A 20477-nucleotide genomic window follows, 5' to 3' on the forward strand; every position below is an offset into this window, starting at 1 on the left:
GAAGCATCAAGTTTGAGTAGTTCACTCCCTGACTCATCTTTCTACTTGCAAATTCCGGTGGCCTGGTTTCCCAAGGGGGTAGGTGTGGGAAGAAAAATGGAAGAATGAGAAGAAGGAATTATGTAGTTCAGGTGTCTTACAGCCTATCTGGACCTCTTGCCACCTTCCCCACATCATAATGAAAAATTGCTTAAACAGGAGGTACTCTTCTGGTGAATTGCCACATTTATAGTCCAAACTGATTTTCTTAAGTGTCCACTGGGAACTGAGCCTTGGTTGTCCAGTTATCTTTTTCAGTTTCTCCTTTAAGTGTCTATATCTTCTTTCAATGGCACCTGCTCCCTGGGAGTGATATGAGGCATGAAAGATCCAGTGAATACCCCCAAGTAGCTGCCCACTGGTAGGCAGTTGTTACTATAAAAGTGGTGCCACTGTCTGATTGGCTGCTCTTGGGAATCCAAATATGTAGTACAGTCCATCTAAGAGTCTTTCACTAGTGCTCCACCCCCATCTGCTGTGTGGATGAAGATGGCAGTGCCATGCCTTGGAAAGGTATCTACTGCAGCCAGTGTCCAATGCCATCCTTACGAGAATGATAAGGGACCTACACAGTCTATTTGCCAGGACAGGCCAGATCCAGTACCCCTTTGCTATGTGCCCCAAAGTATCCTTTGCCACTGGCCTTTGTAGCTGGCAGTCTGCCAGGCTTTCTTGACTTTGTGTGCTCAAACAACTTGTTTTGGGGCTCAGTCTTGGATTGTGAACCATTTACCCTGCCTTGTGCAATGCGCATCCCAGATCTTATGAGTTTGCTGATTCCACTGATGTTCATCCAAGAACACCTTTTCCATAGACATCACGTGGGTCACACACAGGGAATTTGGATCTTGTGTAATCTGCTGCCATAATGGTATCTTCAAAAAGGCGGAGACTTGACCATCTAGGCATCCTGCAGCCAGGTAACAGCCCAAACTGCCCTGAATCAGTGAAAATGTAACAGGATATTTATGCATAGGTCTTCTCAAGGCAAGTACCGTAGCTCGTAACTCTGCCCAGTGAGCGGCGTTTCTGTGCATAGTTTTTTTGTTTCTTTGTCTGCACCTTGCAGCATATAGAATCATAGTTCCCTGACCAGGGATTGAACCTGTGCCCCTGCATTGGGGACACAGAGTCTTAACCACTGGACTGCCAGGGATGCCCCTTCCATGCATATCATGCATAGTTTTAAACATTTTTCTTCGTGTTGCACAACAGTAGCTGCTCAGTACACCCCACGGCCTTCAACTTAGCTGATCCATCCATGAAACAGGCCAAGGCTTTGTCAGGAACCTCAGTGTGTTGAAGCCCCCAAGAAACCCAACGTTTAAGTATATACCCTGCATTTGAATCAGCACATCTAGAGAGTGACTAACCACTTAATGCTAGGTTTACTTCTTTCCTGGACATTGTTCTCATTTCTTTCTCCCCCACCCCCTCCTTTTTTTTTTTTTTGCCTTGCCGTACAGCTTGTAGTATCTTAGTTCACTAACCAGGGATTGAACTTGGGCCACAGTAGTGAAAGTACAGAGTCCTAACCACTGGAGCACTAGGGAATTCCCCTGGTGTTCTCCTTTCTGACTCACCTCCTGAGAGGCATATCAGGGTGCAGCAACACTTTGCTTTGTCTATCTCTCAGTGTCCACCAGAACTCAAAAACAAGCAAGACAGTATCTTTCAAATGGAGTGTTCTAAGTGGTGACGTCAGGCAAGCACCATATCCAAACCCCTAGAGAGCCAGTGCCTAGTAGCCACATAACTTTGCCACAGCTCCTGTCTGCATAATTGTTAGTCACTGGCACAGGCCTTGTAGATGACAATCATCATGTTCACATGGCATTCTCCCTTGAACTTATGTGCGTCTATGTCCAAATTTCCCCTTTTTATGGGGGCCCCAGTCATACTTATGACTTCATTTTAACTGGATTACTTCTATAAAGACATCATCTTAAAATAAGGTCACATTCTGAGGTACTAGGCTTAGGACTTCAACAGATAAATTTGCCAGTGGGACCCAGTTCAAGCCATTAACACCCTCTCTTAGCCTGAAGGGCACTTATCTCGATCTGTGTCTAGGCTTCCATTCTGGAAAATCGGTTGCCTAGAACCAAATAGTTTTCCAGCGTCTCTCTTTGGGGCACAAGAGAAGATCTAACTGTCCCTCAAAGATTGATGGTACCCATTGAATAAATTGCTCCACCTAACCATCATCTGGGCATTCGTGATTTCCACTATAAATCCAGGCCTGAGTTACAGTGGCCCTCCAGGAAGTTATAGTTTCCCCTCTGTGGGAAATTGTGAGTGATTGTGGGTGATTGTGAGATGATGGCTTCATTGTGGATATAAAGACTCACTGCAACAAGCCCTAATTAGTCTTTGCCTATTCTTCCTCCACCCTCATGTCATCAATAATGTATTCATGGCCAGAGTGGGTAGGAGCTTCAGTTCAGTTGCTCAGTTGTGTCCAACTCTTGGCAACCCCATGGACTGCAGCACGCCAAGCCTCCCTGTCCATCACCAATTCCCAAAGCTTACTCAAACTCATGTCCATTGAGTCGGTGATGTTATCCAACCATCTCATCCTCTGTTGTCCCCTTGTCCTCCTGCCTTCAATCTTTCCCAGCATCAGGGTCTCTTCAAATGAATTAGTTCTTCCCATCAGGTGGCAAAGTATTGGAGTTTCAGCTTCAGCGTCATCTCTTCCAATGAATATTCAGGACTGATTTCCTTTAGGATGGACTGGTTGGATCTCCTTGCTGTCCAAGGAACTCGCAAGAGTCTTCTGCAACACCACAGTTCAAAAGCATCAATTCTTCGGCGCTCAGCTTTCTTTATAGTCCATCTCTCACATCCGTACATGAAAACTGGAAAAAGCATAGCTTTGACTAGAGGGACCTTTGTTGATAAAGTAATGTCTCTGCTTTTTAATATGCTATCTAGGTTGGTCATAACTTTTCTTCCAAGGAGCAAGCATCTTTTAATTTCATGACTGCAGTCACCATCTGCAGTGATTTTGGAGCCCCCCAAAATAAAGCCTGTCACTGTTTCCACTGTTTCCCCATCTATTTGCCATAAAGTGGTGGGACCAGATGCCATGATCTTAGTTTTCTGAATGTTGAGCTTTAAATCAACTTTTTCCACTCTCCTCTTTCACTTTCATCAAGAGGCTCTTAAGTTCGTCTTTGCTTTCTGCCATAAGGGTGGTGTCATCTGCATATCAGAGGTTATTGATATTTCTCCCAGCAATCTTGATTCTAGCTTGTGCTTCATCCAGTCCAGCGTTTCTCATGATGTACTCTGCATATAAGTTAAATAAGCAGGGTGACAATATACAGCCTTAACGTACTCCTTTTCCTATTTGGAGCCAGTCTGTTGTTCCGTGTCCAGTTCTAACTGTTGCTTCTTGACGTGCATACAGATTTCTCAGGAGGTAGGTCAAGTGGTCTGGTATTCCCATCTCTTTAAGAATTTTCCACAGTTTTTTGTGATCCACACAGTCAAAGGCTTTGGCGTAGTCAATAAAGCAAAAATTTCTGGAACTCTCTTGCTTTTTGATGATTCAGTGGATGTTGGCAATTTGATCTCTGGTTCCTCTGCTTTTTTTAAATCCAGTTTGAACATCTGGAAGTTCACGGTTCATGTACTATTGAAGCCTGGCTTGGAGAATTTTGAGCATCACTTTGCTAGCATGTGAGATGAGTGCAATTGTGCAGTAGTTTGAGCATTCTTTGGCATTGCCTTTCTTTGGGATTGGAATGGAAACTGACCATTTGCAGTCCTGTGGCCACTGCTGAGTTTTCCAAATTTGCTAGCATATTGAGTGCAGCACTTTTACAGCATCATCTTTTAGGATTTGAAATAGCTCAACTGGAATTCTAGGAGCTTGAAGTCAGTCATTAGGTGATGAATTGATTTCCATCTGCCTTCTCAACAAGCAGAACTGGTGTGGCTTTTGCATCTGCTACTGGGAACAACCAAACTTCTAGAGTCTCATTAGATTTTTAGCCAAATCTATCTCCAGTTTCTCCTTTCCTGCTCCTTATAAGAAGGGGTCTCAGTCTATCTCTGAGGAGCTGATTACCCTGGATGAATAAAGATATTTTATGTATAGTCACAACCTCCTGTCCTAGCCAGGCAATTTCACTTTCCTGGTAATACAGAAGGGAAAGGAATAATCATGGAATGCTTCTAAAAAATTGTGTGGGGTCCTTTCCCCTTTAAAAGGACTTACCTGGTGGCTCAGATGGTAAAGAATCTGCCTGCAATGCAGGAAACCTGGGCTCAATCCCTGGGTTGAGAAGATCCCCTTGAGAAGGGAATGGCTACCCACTCCAGTATTCTTGCCTGGAGAATTCCATGGACAGAGGAGCCTGGCAAGCTAGTCCATGGGATCTCAAAGTCAGACACGACTGAGCAACTAACACTTTTCTCTCTAACTCTAACCACCAGTAGAATTCATTAGTCTCTCAGGACAATGGTTAAGGACTCCTGTCCCCTTGTCGCTAAGTCCACCAGCAATCAGGTCCTGCCACTGCCCACTGGGATCCCATTCCATACCTTGTGAGTTGGCCTGCTGGGGTCCCACTTTCATTTTTAAAAGGATGTTGTGACTTTATCAGCTTTGGGGAGGTTGTTGTTTTTCAGTCCCTAAGTTGTGTCTGAGTCTTTACAACTTCATCAACTGCAGCATGCCAGGCTCCTGCGTCCTCCACTGTCTCCCAGAGCTTGCTCTGATTCATGTCTGTTGAGTTGGTGATGCTATCTAATCGTTTCATCTTCTGCTGCCCTTTCTCTCTTTGCCTTCAATCTTTCCCAGCATCAGGGTCTTTTCAAATGAGTCAGCTCTTCGCATCAGGTGGCCAAACTATTGGAGCTTCAGCTTCAACATCAGTCCTTTCAATGAATATTCAGGGTTGATTTCCTTTAGGATTGACTGGTTTGATATCCTTGCAGTCCAAAGGACTCTCAAGAGTCTTCTCCAGCACCACAATTCAAAAGCATCAGTTCTTTGGTGCTCAGCCTTCTTTATGGTCCAGTTCTCACATCTAATACCTGACTACTGGAAAAACCATAGCTTTGACTATGTGGACCTTTGTTGGCAAAGTAGTGTCTCTGCTTTTTTATACTCTGCCTAGGTTTATCATAGCTTTCCTTCCAAAGAGCAAGTGTCTTTTAATTTCATGGCTGCAGTCACCATCAGCAGTGATTTTGGGGCCAAAGAAAATAAAATCTGTTACTCCTTCCTCTTTTCCCCTTCTATTTGCCATGAAGTGAAGGGACCAGATGCATGATCTTAGTTTTTTGAATGTTGAGTTTTAAACCAGCTTTTTCACTTTCCTCTTTCACTCTCATCAAGAGGCTCTTTAGTTCCTCTTTATTTTTTGCCAGTGGTTATCATCTGCATATCAGAGGTTGTTGATATTTCTCCCAGCAATATTTGCGGGGAGAGGGTTCAAAATCCCATGTAGTCTGTCTGTCAGGAGCAGGTGGGCAACACCCCTGGAGTATGGTTCCTTTTGCAAGTACAGTATTTATATCAGGAACATACTGCTTTTTAGTTGGTAAAAGATAGCAGTTTTTCTTCGACTGCTAGAGGGATTCTGTGTTATCACTCCAACATTGTTTTCAGAAACCATTTGACAAGCTCTCTCCAAACCTTGTTGGGGCTTAGCAGTCAGCCCTGCTGAGATCTTTATCTTGCTAATCAAGATTTCCTTTGGGGCTTCCCTGGTGGCTCAGTGGTAGACAATGCAGGAGACACGGGTTTAGGTTTGATCCCTGGTCCAGGAAGATCCTGTGTGCTGCGGAGCAACTAAGCCCGCGAGCCACAAGTATTGAGCCTGTGCTCCACAACGAGAGGAAACCACTGCAATGAGAAACCTGCCCACTTCAACTAAAGAGTAGCCCCCCACTCCCCGAAACTAGAGCAAGTCCATGCAGCAACAGAGACCCAGCACAGCCAACAATAAATAGATAAATAAAATTATTTTTTAAAAAAGACATTACACATTTAAAACTTTGGACATTAGAGGAAGTTTCCTAACATTTTGGAAAGTCACATAATTAAACATTGTATTACTGGTTTCACATTTTTGCCAAAGTAGTAGAAGGAATGGCCTCAGACTCCTCACTTGCAGGATCACTTCCCCTTTTGTTCTCTCTTCACTGTAATTCTTGCCCCAAACTATTATAGTTGCTTTTTTTTTTTTTTTTACAGAAACCCAGACACAGGAATGTAGAACAGGCACCTCAGGAATTCCACAGTGGCTGGAAGCCCAGGGGTCCAGCTCAGGCAGCCAACCCCACCCACTACCAGAAAGGACAAATTTGCACTTACTTTCACTTTTCAGTGGCCAGTTGTGGACAAAATAGATAGGACTGTGAGAAGATGCAGGATGGGTCTACTCTCTCCTAACCTGGCCGCCCAACCCCTCCACCCACCACCACTTTCCTCCTCCCCTCACACGCTAAAGAAGAGCCCTAAACAAAAGGGGTCAGATGACTGCGATGCTGAGTTGTGGAGTACCAGGTTGTTGGGGAGCCCCTGCTAGCCTTCAGGAAGAGATTTTATTATCTGTAGCTCTTTTCTAAGAGGGGAGAACAGCACAGCCACATTGGTCAGAACTCAGAGGCGATGGGAAACTCTTCAGGATACCGGGACTTAATGCCTGTCAGGAGATATAGGGGACATAGGGAGGGAGATAGCTGGGTGACAGCTACATGTAGGTCTCCAGTTCTGTTATGGGAGGAAAGGGCATTCAGCCTCAGGGAAGGCTGGTGTGGACAAAAAATGTTGCCTGCCGTATCAGTCAACACAGGATACTGTGGTATTAAGTCACTGGCCACTGGACCTGCCCCCAGCAATCGGCTGAGAGGGGATCCAGGGTAGAAAAGAGCAGGATACTGGCCCTAGGTAGCTAAAGTGCATATCAAAGGAATGATTTCAATGAGCCCAGACTCTTGCATATATGTGACAGGGACAGAATAAAGGGACAAAGTAGATAATTAAATAATTAATCCTACTAGGGGATTATAAGTAGATAAAATATGGGATACCCTTGTTAAGTTAATGATTACTTAAGAAAGCAGGTTTACTTAACCACAAGACCGAGCAAGCTTGCTTAATGAGCAACACAATCATGCAATAGGAACATGAGACAGGCCCCAAAACAATAAAACAACGGTGGCATGAGGCCCACAGCCTGCCCAGTGAGCTCAGTAAGTTAGGACACGCTCTCTACACACATAAAAAGCAATAATTTGTGGACCTAGCTTGACCATGTAAGGACATGAAAACTCCCCTGCTCAACCTGGAGGAGGAACTAATGATGGAAGCATGACATCTACTCAAGAAAAACAAAAAGGTCTTCTCCCACCACCCTGCTTTTCCTTTTATTATAAAACTGTAGCCAAGTAAGTTCTTGGGGTATAGCATCCTCACCCGGCTGCTTGTAAGCCTCACAAACATCCTATTCTAATAAACCACTTCTTGTCATTACTTTGCTTCTTGTGGAATTCTTTCTGCACCGAGACATAAAGAACCACACAGAGCTCTTCAGAGGACCCTCAAAATGCCACCCAACAGTTTCACATAGAAAAGCACTAAGTTCATTAATTGCAGATGTCTGGTTTTCTTTAAGTAACAGTAATCTTCTGATGTTCCAACTACCTGGGTTTTGTTGCAAAAGCTGTTACATGTACTGTTTCCTCACTTACCTCTTTGGAGCAGTCCCTCAGAGCTATCTGAGAGGCTGCCTTCTGGGCTTAAGGCTTCAGAAATTTCACTGAATAAAACATAATTCTCAACTTTTAGGTTGTGCATTTTTCTCGGTTGACACAGGGTTCAAGCCTTTGTGTCTGCAGACACATGCAAGATCAGGAGGGTGCCACCGCCAGTCTATTACCCAACACAGTGACAGAGCCCCTGTGCTGGAACTGAAACCAGGGCAAAAATCGCCTTCCAGGCAATCTTGACCCCTCAGCTGAAACGAGCAGGACAGCTGTGGATGACTGACTTGAAATCAGAACCCATGACAATGAGACAGGCACATTTTTTTTTCCTATAAGATGACCCTTGTTCTAAAAAAAGGCAAATAAATATGAGTTGCCTACTATTATTTGTGATTACATAACACATTTAAGAGAATGTCATTTTGACTTAGTTGAAGTAATTTGCAGAGGTAATACCTGGTAAATTTCTCTATTTATCGTAGAGAAATCAGAAAATATAAAGACACAAAACAAAGAAAGTCCAAATCTTCCATCTCAGCACCCTGTACATATTAAGTGTCTGGCACACATAGGTGTTAATAAGCTTTTGCGGGCTTTCCTGGTGACTCAGTGGAAAAGAATCCACCTGTCGATGCAGGAGACATGGATTCGGTCCCTGGTTCGGGAAGATCTCACATGCTGTGGAGCAACTAAGCCCACGTGCCACTACTCTTGAGCCTGTGCCCAAGAGCCTTCCTGTGCACTGCAAGAGAAGCCACCGCAATGAGAAGCCTGCGTACCGCAACTAGAGAGTAGCCCCTGCTTGCTGCAACTAGAGAAAAGCCCTCACAGCAATGAAGACCAGCACAGCCAAAAAGAAAGAAATAGAATTTTTTAAAAAAGCATTTGTGAAATGAATGCATAAATATACACATAGTCTTCAGGGTATTAATCCTGCTTGTTTGTCTTTGGTGAATAGACTTCCACATTTCCCCCATGCATCATCCACATATTTACTTTTTGAATGAATGCATACCATATACTCTCTTTTATAACCTGCCCTTTACTAAAATATGAATATCTTTTACTATCACTTGAGTAACAATTTTTAATGGGTATTGCATTGTGGCTACATGAGAATATACTGAAGCTTGTTATATTGTTATATGTTTAGATTTTTTAATGTATAAAGGTTTGGTAAATATATCTATCACTAAATATCCTGCACATCATGAATTAGCTCCTTAAAATAAATTTTCCTAGAGATGGGAATACCAGACCACCTGACCTGCCTCTTGAGAAATTTGTATGCAGGTCAGGAAGCAACAGTTAGAACTGGACATGGAACAACAGACTGGTTCCAAATAGGAAAAGGAGTACGTCAAGGCTGTATATTGTCACCCTGCTTATTTAACTTCTATGCAGAGTACATCATGAGAAACGCTGGGCTGAAAGAAGCACAAGCTGGAATCAAGATTGCTGGGAGAAATATCAATAACCTCCGATATGCAGATGACACCACCCTTATGGCAGAAAGTGAAGAGGAACTAAAAAGCCTCTTGATGAAGGTGAAAGAGGAGAGTGAAAAAGTTGACTTAAAACTCAACATTCAGAAAGCGAAGATCATGGCATCCGGTCCCATCACTTCATGGGAAATAGATGGGGAAACAGTGGAAACAGTGTCAGACTTTATATTTTGGGGCTCCAAAATCACTGCAAATGGTGACTGCAGCCATGAAATTAAAAGACGTTTACTCCTTGGAAGAAAAGTTATGACCACCCTAGATAGCATATTGAAAGACAGAGACATTACTTTGCCAACAAAGGTCCATCTAGTCAAGGCTATGGTTTTTCCAGTGGTCATGTATAGATGTGAAAGTTGGACTGTGAGGAAAGCTGAGTGCCGAAGAATTGATGCTTTTGAGCTGTGGTGTTGGAGAAGACTCTTGAGAGTCCTTTGGACTGCAAGGAGATCCAACTGGGATTTCTTTGGAAGGAATGATGCTGAAGCTGAAACTCCAGTACTTTGGCCACCTCATGCTAAGAGTTGACTCATTGGAAAAGACTCTGATGCTGGGAGGGATTGGGGGCAGGAGGAGAAGGGGACAACAGAGGATGAGATGGCTGGATGGCATCACTGACTCGATGGACATGAATCTGAGTGAACTCCAGGAGATGGTGATGGACAGGGAGGCCTGGAGTACTGCGATTCATCGGGTCGAAAAAAGTCAGACGTGACTGAGCGACTGAACTGAACTGAACTGAAAGTGGAATTGGTGCAGTAAAAGATTTCATCCAGTGCCGGGAGCCAGCACGGGAGTTCCTACCCATGGCAAAGGTCGTGCAGAGAGCTCTGGTGGGCAAGACGAGCCAGAACTCAAGGGGTGCCTCTCTGGGCCTGCCTGAGCGTCTACCCAAAAACCAGAATCTGTTTTACTATTTCACGACTTTCACCAACTCCTCTGACAGTCACGGGGGGTGGGGGTGGGGGGGCTATCCCTAACCACCTTTTCTCTGAAGGAAATCAACTTAGAGCTCAAGCTAATTAATTAGCCTCCTGGGCATAATAGGAGTGTTTAAATACAAACCTCTCAGATGGCTCTCTAACTTGCCTGACAGGTTTACCCGGACTTCTACAGCTACACATAACAATTGTTTACAGTCTCCCAACCGCGGAGAGGCACGGGAAGCTTAAGATATTCAAATAGTATAGAGCTTCTCGGAGAGTTAGAAATTGTCAGAATAGAACTAGTAGATTTCATTGTTGAGCCAGTGATTGCTGCCAAGTTTCCACATCCCCTGTATTGTATCCTTGGAAGTGTATTAATTAATATAGTTGGGATGTAGAAAAAATAAGTAGTGGCCTTGGTGTTAACAACTTTAGACCCTTAAGGTAATAAATTCTTTCCTTTGTTGTAAACCCACTGCACCTTTGCCCTATAGGAATGCAACTGTATCTAACACCTTCGGAGGATGGCGCCAAACTTTAAAATAATTACTCCTAGAGAACATAAGTCTTATGGTTGACAAACCTTTATCAGAGTCATAAAATGTTAACAGGCCTTCTGGCCAGAAGATGATGTAAATCACCTAAACCATTTGTATATGATAAATTTGCAGAAAAGAAAGCCTGGTCTCAATAGGATCATGATGTCACATGATTTCACACCCCCTATTATCCTCTATGTGCAACTTAGGGTATATAAGCTCCCTTTGAAAATAAAGCTACGGGCCTTGTTCACCAAAGCTTGGTCTCCCTGTGTCGTTCTTTCTTGTTTCCTTTTCTTCCTTTTCTCTTCTGTTCTTCCTTCATGCCAAAACAATTGGAGCACGGGGGTTCTCTGCGACTACTTATTTACCTGGGCTTCTTAAGACCCACTCGAGAAGGTGCCTAAGGTGGGGCACCTTCCACTATTTGAGAGGGCGCCTGCAGCCTCTGTGGTCAGAGCTAACCTGGTGTCACAGGTTATATTGATTTTCCGCGTAAACCAGTTATTATTGAGCATCTAATAAATCTCTGCTTTGCTATTCTAATCACCAACGCCATCCTCCTGAGGGAATCCCTGGATCCAACCGGGGCTGCTGCTGCTGCTGCTGCTAAGTCACTTCAGTCGTGTCCGACTCTGTGCGACCCCATAGACGGCAGCCCACCAGACTTCCCTGTCCCTGGGATTCTCCAGGCAAGAACACTGGAGTGGGTTGCCATTTCCTTCTCCAATGCATGAAAGTGAAAAGTGAAAGTGAAGTTGCTCAGTCGTGTCCGACTCTAGCGACCCCATGGACTGCAGCCCACCAGGCTCCCCCATCCATGGGATTTTCCAGGCAAAAGTACTGGAGTGGGGTGCCATTGCCTTCTCCGCCAACCTGGGCTGGACCCCGGTAATCCTGGCCTTTGATATATATTGGCTGCCAAATCATCCTCCAGAAGTTATAAGGGCAACAACTTTGTGCAATAGGGGGAATTCCCATTTCTAAAAAAAAGACTCTGCTGGTGTCTTCTTCCCAGAGCAAATAAACAAATGAGCAAACACTCCTTAAAACCTGATCTTTAATCCTATATAAGTAGCTGGCAAGGCAAAGGAAAGGTTGGTCTGGTCCTCTCTTCTTCTCGATTCACAAGAGAGGAAGTCTTGGAACCACAGAAGAGCCAACTCAGGGGAAGCCCCCTCACTCCCTTTCTGTTCTCTCTTTGCTGAGGGGAAATCTCAGCAGGGCCCTTTCTGAGCCTCTGGAGGTTTTAAGTTATCACAAACTTCTAGGCTTTTTCTTAGGGGAAATTCATGAAGTATAAAACAATGAACCATTTTAAAGTGCACAATTCAGCAGCATTTAGTGTATTATTAATGTTATAAAACTACTGCCTCTCTCTAGTTTCATAACTTTTTCAAATTTTGATACCCTAGAAAGAGACCCTGTTATTAGTCACTCCTCATTCCCCTTCATGCCACCCTTTGGTATAAACATTAATCTGCTTTCCATCTTTATGGATTTGCCTTTTCAAATATATCATATAAATGGAATCATACAGTATGAGACCTTTTGTCTCAGCTTCTTTCAGTTAGCATATGTTTTCAAATTTCATCCAAATTTTAGCTTGTATTGTATTCCCGTACTTTGTTCCTTTTTATGGCGGAATACTATTCCATTGTATGTATATCCCGCAATTTGCTTTCCCATTCATCAGTTGATGACTTTCAGGTTGTTTCCACCTTTTGACGACTCTAAGTAATCCTGCTATAATCATTGCTGTACAAGTTTCTGTGTGGTATATGTTTTCATTTCTGTTAAGTATATACCTAGGAATGGAATTGCTGGATCATATGGTAATTCTTAATGTTTAACTTTTTGGGAACTTGCCAAATGGTTTTCTACAGCAGCTGCACTATTTTTACTTTCCCATCAGCAATGTACAAGGGCTTCAATTTCTCCACCTGCTTGCCAACAACTTGTTGTATTCAGTTTTTTGGATTTAAGTCATTCTAGTGGATATAACCCCCAGAGAAAGAAATGGCAACCCACTCCAGTATTCTTGCCTGGTAAATCCCTTGGATGGAGGAACCTGGTGGGCTACAGTCCACAGGGTCACAAAAGAGTCAGATACAACTTAGTGACTAAACAACAAGTGGATATAAAATGCTTCCTTTTTATGGGTTTGATTTTCATTCCTTAATGATCAGTGATGTTGAACATCTCTGTGTGTTTATTGGTTATTTGTATATCTTTGGAGAAATGTCAAGTGCTTTCATCCTTTGAAAATTGGATTGTCTTCTTCTTGTTGCGTTTTAAAGAGTTGTCTGTATATTCTGGATATTAAACCCTCATCAGATATATGATATGCCAATATTTTCTCTCATTATGTAAATTGTTATTCACATTCTTGATAAAGTCCTTTGATATGCAAAAGTTTTAAATTTTTATGAAGTCCAATTTTCTATTTTTTTCCTTTTATTGCTCATATGTTACTATTCAAATCTAAGAATCCATTGCTAAATCCAAGATCATGATGATTTTCCACTGTGTTTTATTCTGAGAGTTTTATAGTTTTAGCTCTTTTATTTAGAGTTTTGGTCCATTTTGAGTTAATTTTTGTATATGAAGTGAGGTAGGGGTCCAACTTTGCTCTTTTGCACTTGGTTATCCATTTGTCCTAACACCATTTATTGATGAGATTGTTCTTTTCCCCCTGAATGATCTGGGCACTCTTGTCAAAAATCAATTGACCATAGATATTTAGGTTTATTTCTGGATACCTTTGATTCTAGTCCATGGGTCTATACGTGTATCATTATGCTATTAGCAAACTGTTTTAATTACTGTAGCTTTGTAATAAGTTTTAAAATCAGAAAGTATGAGTCTTCCATCTTTGTTTTTCTTTTTAAACATTGTTTCAGCTATTTAGGGCTCTTGCAATTTCATATGAATTTGAGGATTGGTTTCCGAGAAAAGCCCATGAAAAGTTTAATGGAGATTGCATTGAATCTGTAGGTCACTTGGGGGAGCAGTGCCATTTTAACAGTATTAAGTTACCCAATCTGTGAACATAGGATATCTTTCCATTTATTTAGGCCTTTAATTTCTTTCAGCAGTGTTTTGTAGTTTTCAGTGTACAAGTGTTTTACCTCCTTGGTTAAATTTATTATTAGTAATTTTATTCTTTTGGATGTTATATATTAGTTTACTTTGGCTGCTCTAACAAAATACCACAAACTGGGTGTCTTAAACAACAAAATTTTTTTCACAGTTCTGAAGGCTGAAAGTAGAAGATAAGGTACCAGCATAGTTGATTTCTGGTGAGAGTCTTTTTCTAACGGGTAGAGCAGGCACATGCCCATTAGCTGGAGACTGTTGGTGTTACAGCCTTAGCACAGTATTTTGAGGTCCCACTATACCAACAGTGGACCTCACTGTGGTCCTTGTGGTAAAGGGTACAGTAAGAGGTGGATCGTGGTCTTCTCCCCAGGGCGCTCCAGGCCCTCAGGCCTTGGGGCTAGTGGGGTAATCTAGAGAGGCCCAGGGACGGGCTGAAGGCTGGGGCTATGTCCTGAAGAGCTCCTGAGTCCTTGCAAGGGCTGCCCACTAGCTGGCCCCAGGCTTCAAGGCAGCAGTGAACTTCTCCCCTATCCCCACCTCTGCAACCTAATGGCAGTGGCAATATTCATGGGTCACAGTCCATGTAGGCCTCAGAAACTGGACACTGCCATGGAAGTAACCTTCATCCAACTTCAGGCTTTCCATTCAAATAGTTTCAAAAATAGGTACAGTTTAGATTGGTTATCTACTCCTAGGAGGTGACCAGAGGTCAGGGTTAAATTGAAAGGACATTTCACATCACTACTTCAGGTCCAGCTCTGTGGTTGGGGCTATTTTCAAAGAAGGGTGATTCTTGTGAGCTGGTTGGTATGTGCTACAACAAGTATTCCTATTGGTCCTATACAAATGATTGTCTCAAGTGAAAAGCCTGAGAGCCAGCTCGGTCCTGGGTACCTGGCTCCCTCAGTGATGACAGCTGGGCTGAGCCTGGGAACCTGGCCCTGAAGGTGCCAGCAGCTGAGAACCGCCTCTTCAGCCAGGCGTGGGCACTGGCGGGAGGACCCAGACTGGGTACTAGATGAATGCTGCTGAACAGGGTCATGAGCCCACACAGGGACCCCCTCCTGTTAGCCAGGGCCTGGATCTGAGAGGGTGAAAGTTGAGCCATGGGCCCTTGCCCATTTTTGTCAGAATAGAGAATAACATTTGTCTTGGTGGAGGTTTATAGGTACATGGTGACCTGACTGTGATCTGACCTCAAGAACAAAGGATCTGACACCAAGAAATTTTTTTTTTTTTTGGACATCAAGAAATTTGCAACAACTAAACCATGCCCCGGGCTTCCCAGGTGGCGCTAATGGTAAAGAATTGGCCTACCAATGCAGGAGATACAAGAAATGTGTAGTTTGAGTCCTGGGTCGGGGAGACCCCCTGGAGGAGGACATGGGAAACTACTCCAGTATTCTTGCCTGGAGAATTCCATGGACACAGGAGCCTGGCAGGCTGCGGTCCATAGGGTTGCAAAGAGTCAGACACGACTGAGCAACTAAGCACGCAGGCACAACCATGCCCCTCCTTCTCCTTCATCTTTCTTATAAAAGGGCTTTGCTGAAAGCTTTCAGGAAGTTCAGGGATTTTAAGGCATGAGCCACTCACTTATCTCCTCACATGGCCCTGCAGTAAGCCTTTCTCTGCTGCAAATTCTGATGTTTTGGTATTGTTTGGCCTCATTGTGCACTGGGCACACAGACTTGTATTTTGTAACAGTTTTTCTGGCTTGCAGACAACTACCTTCTCCCTGTGTACTTAAATGATCTTTGCTTGGTGGGTGGGTGTGTATGTGCACACACAGAACTCTCTGATGTCTCTTCTTAGGAGGATACTTACTGATCCTACTGCATCAGGGCCCCACTCTTATTTAATCTTACTTTCTTAGATGTCTCTTCTCTAAATATACACTGAGGGTTGGGGCTTCAACCCATGAGTTTTGGAGAGATGCAAACATTCAGTCCATAAAAGATGCTATTATAATTATCTATTAGAATTATTCTCTTAATTTCCTTTTCACATTATCCTGCCAGGCTTTTTAAAATTAATGCCTGCCCCAGTGGAGCCGTTGTTATCAGTGTCCTATGTATCCTCTCCCCTGCTTCCTTTCTGACTCTGTCTCATAAGCTCTGTTTTATCTGCAGCTTGTTATTCTTCCACTTGATTCATTGGCAACTGCTAAATATTTACTGAGTGCCTGTAATGTGTTTATCAGTGTGTCTAGCAGTAGGGGAGGTATAAAGAAGTACAACATGGTTCCTGTCCTTGAAGACTTTCACTCTAGTTAAAGAAACAGACATCTACATCTACAAAATAATTTGGGAAATGAACTTCCTTGGTGGTCCAGTGATTACGACTTCACCTTCCAATGCAGGGGGTATGAGTTTGGTCCCTGTTCAGGGAACCAAGATCCTGCAAGCATCTCGGGCGAAAAACCAAAACATAAAATACAAGCGGTATTGTAACAAATTCAATAGAGACTTTTTAAATGGTCCACATTAAAAAAAATCTTTAAAAAAATTAAGGAACCATTTATAAGCATAAGTAATCCAATTCTTAACTACGTGGCTCACACCTTAGGATGTAAATAAACTGTAAAAGGGTAGGTCACAGCAGTGTCCCCAGCCCCTAGATCAGTATAGGAGGAACAGGATATGAGCTCAATAAATGAGTATTGGATGAATTTAATACTGTCCATCTTTGGAATTTCATCTGGCAGAGGCTAGCCCTCCCATTCATCCTGGAAGATGATCCCCAGGGGACTCTGGTCTGCAAAGGGGCATTTAGATAGGACGTATCTGAGAACGCTAGGGCTCTCTAACTGGTTCAGGTTACGGCTTAATGGTAGGCTCACAGACATAGCACACATCTCTCAGCAGGTGTTCTGGTGTCTTTCTAAAATAAGTTCTTACATAAATAGATCCTTGTTAAGTTCCACCGAGTAAACTAACTGAGAAGAGGAGTATGAAGGAAGAGGGAAGAAAGCAATGTCTAGGCATGGGGGAAAATGTCCCAGAAAATTCCAAACCAATAGCCAGGAAGTGGTGCCAGGAGCTTTGGATTCCAGGCAAGAAGTGGTGCCCAAGCTTATTAATCTGGTCCTTTAAAATACGATTTTTTTCTGATTCCAAGATGAAGGTAGAATGCTTGAAAAACAAATCACAGTATAAAGAAGAAAGTAAACTATCTATAAACCATGACCTAGAGATAAGTATTGTTTGCGTCATTATATAAAAACATTACATGTCATTTTACTTGAACTTAACAGAAGGAAAAGAAATCAAACTTCAGATAAGAAACTAGTATTTAATGTCAACAGTAAGACCCAGTAAAATTGATGATTCTATGGACTATGAGTTCTATAATTTGCATAAAAATCTCTTCTCTATAATTAAAAAAAGTTTATTTATTTTATTTTTGGCTGTGTCAGGTCCCAGCTGTGGCATGAAGGATCTTTGTGGTATCTTTCAGTACAGTGTGCGGGCTTCTCTCTAGTTGTGGCACACACTTTGGAAGTGGCAGCAAGTGGGCTCAATTGCCCTGTGGAATGTGGATCTTAGTTGCCAACCAGGGATCAAACCCGTGTCCTCTTTATTGAAAGGCAGACTCTTAACCACTGGACCACCAGGGACGTCCCTTGTGTCCATAATTACAATGTTTCTTTTATAGAAACCCTTTGGACTAATTTTGATATTGGAACACATCCGATCCTCTTAAAACATATTCAGTAACAGATTATGAAAGATGAAGTACTTGGGAAAGCACTATGTTTCATTTTATTTCAGGGTAATTTAGCTAATAAATTTAATCTTAGTATTTCTGGATTTTTTTAAGTTTTACCTCCCCCTGCCAAAACATATTGTTTTCTCCCTTATTTTCAACAACTATAAAAACATCATTCATTTGCAATGTCAATTTCATAGATGTTATGTGTCTCAACTGTCAAGTGCTGTAGAAATTCTAAGATAAAATATTGAGAATTACTTTCCTTAACACAGCTAATAAGATTTTTTATTAAAAAAATTCATGCCACATAGTTTACTTCATACTTACATCTTGATTTTCTCATTCAGCTTCTTATTTTTCCTGGCATTTCTAGTTGTGTTTCTTTTTTCTTATTGGTTACACAAGATGCTTATCTTCTCATGTTTGGAAGCAAACTGCAGGAAATTTAAATGCCTTCTATGACAGGAGGTACAAGAGATTCAGGTTGGATCCCTGGGTTGGGGAGATCTCCTGGAATAGGAAATGGCAACCAGCTCCACTATTCTTGCCTGGGAAATCCCCTGGACACAGAAGCCTGGCAGGCTACAGTCCATGGGGTTGCTAAGAGTCAGACATGACTGAGCAGCTGAGCACACACACATGAAGGGGCCATAGACATTCTACTATACTTCACTAAGGGCTCAGTTTCCCTAAAACCCTGGACCCCCAATACCCATACCTCAGCCTACTCCAGTTTACCAGGTATCTCATTTTTCCAAAATTTCATTCCTCTAAGACCTTAGTTCCCCCAGTTCTGCCAGCTACTCATTGCTCTCAATACTTTAACTCCTGTGTCACCATTTTGTCCAGTGTTCTCCTTTTAAGACTACAGGCCATCCCAGCACCTACCTCCTACACAGTGAGTTTTGCCCAGCCCACCTGCTCTGGTGTGGCCATTGGACATTTCCTCTATCCTGTTTCTCCTCTCCAGGAAGTGCCTGCTTGCCTAGGCCATGATGATTCAGCTTTGGTTGAACCCCACAGGTGCTGAACAAGGCCAAGTACGGCCCAATATGGATAAATCGAGTAGGGCCTCAGATGCACGTGCACCTGGCCAGTGCCCCACTCCTGGAGCAAGTGATGCGCCAAGAGGGCAAGTACCCGGTACGGGACGACATGAAACTATGGAAGGAGCACCGGGACCAGCAAGGCCTGTCCTATGGGCCCTTCACCACGTGAGCTGGGGCTGGAGGGACTGGAAGAGGGCCCCAGAGGCCAGGCCCAGGAAGTGGCACTGGGCAGCCAGAGGATAATGGGCAGAGTAGGATCTCCCTGTGTCCTCCGAGCCTGAGTCTAGAAAAAAGCCTCTGTGTCTAGAAAGCGGTGGTTGGGTTGGACTGAAGCCCATGGACCATTCATTGGCTTTTCCACTAATATATCCTATGACTATAAACGGATGAATAATATACCCTCCTTGGGCTTATGTTTCTTATGTATAAAATGGGAAGCTTGAATTACAGGATCTCCAAGATATCTTTCAGACCTTTCAAGCTCCATGATTCTGTATTATGGTTGAAAACATATTAACTCAAATCCTACTGGGACATATTTACTTATAGTTGAAAAAAAAAAAACAACACAGCAGCATCATATTAGTTGGGAGGGCTCAATTTAATTTTAAGAATATTTTCCAAATTATGTATTATATGCTTGTTGTTGGTTATAACTTTCATGGATGCTCTCAACACAGAGAGATACGTGTAGGTTTTAGCCTCAAAGTCATACCTAGAAAAGTTAAGATTATTTTGGCAGTGACACATTGAAAGATAAGCTGAGTATATTATATATTCAAATACCAATTAAGGTAAATAATTGAGAATCATTGGTGATAAACCATTCCCAGTGCCACAACTTGTAATTGGGTATATTACCAGGCTTCTTTTTGCTATAGTATGTTAAAAGAGCTTCCAAAACAATGAATGGCTTTTTATTTTCCCTAGTTGTCTGACATTCACGTTTCTAAAGTTATTTTTTTAAGGGATTAAAGTTAATCCAGGTGGTTGAAGTAATAGCAACAACACTGATAATAACTGAGTGTTTATGACACGCCAGACATCAGGCGAGTCTCTTTACATTTATTATTTCATTCTAACCTCAAAACAAGGGCGGGAAGTAGATGGTATTATTAATCCCCATTTCACAAGTAAAGAAACTGAGGCCTAGAAGGGTTTGGTTTTTGCACGACTTGCCAGAAGTGACGCGGTGAGTAGTGACATAGATCTCTCTGATTCTGGAAGAAGGACTTACTGCCTTGACGTGTTTGGAAAGGAACAGACTGCTTGGAAGGTTCATTTTCTGTGTCTTTGATGCCTGTATGTTCATTCTGTCATTTCATAGCTTTCTCTTTTCCTGGTTCCTTCAGAGGTGGGTGGTTTCAGAACTTAATTCCTTGGTCCTTTTTTCTAAGTTTTGAGAAGAGAATAGAGAATGTTCTTTAAGAGCTGTTTAGCCTGATATCTGACCTTGAGGGCAAGATTTGGGTCTCAAGGATGCTGTACAATATTTGAGACCCAAATCTTGCCAAGAGAGTAAATCCTTAAAGTTTATATTTTTATGGTGACAGATGGTCAGTTCAGTTCAGTCGCTCAGTTGTGTCCGACTCTGCGACCCCACGGACTGCAGCACATCAGGCTTTCCTGTCCATCACCAACTCCCAGAGCTTACTCAAAACTCATGTCCATCAAGTCGGTGATGGCCATCCAACCATCTCATCCTCTGTCGTCTCCTTCTCCTCCCACATTCTAGCCTTGTTATGGTGATCATTTTGCAGTGTATTCAGATGTCAAATCATTATATTGAAACCAATATAATGTTGTATGTCAATTATAACTCAACAATAATAATAATAATAAAAGATTTGGGTCTCAGTTTTTCACCAGGTCAGGCCA

General features: G+C 42.7%; 1 protein-coding gene across 1 annotated transcript in view; it reads left to right on the plus strand.

The window, feature by feature from the left end:
• The window catches only part of LOC133228986 (sterol 26-hydroxylase, mitochondrial), a 41608-nt gene that overhangs the window by 15829 nt on the left and 5302 nt on the right, over window positions 1-20477 (plus strand). The window contains exon 2 of the mRNA XM_061385134.1: window positions 18574-18764. Within this exon, the coding sequence (XP_061241118.1) occupies window positions 18574-18764 (191 nt within the window). The remainder of the gene's footprint in view (window positions 1-18573; window positions 18765-20477) is intronic.

The sequence above is a fragment of the Bos javanicus genome, chromosome 2 (assembly GCF_032452875.1).
Source record: "Bos javanicus breed banteng chromosome 2, ARS-OSU_banteng_1.0, whole genome shotgun sequence".
In the NCBI taxonomy this organism is placed as follows: domain Eukaryota; kingdom Metazoa; phylum Chordata; class Mammalia; order Artiodactyla; family Bovidae; genus Bos; species Bos javanicus.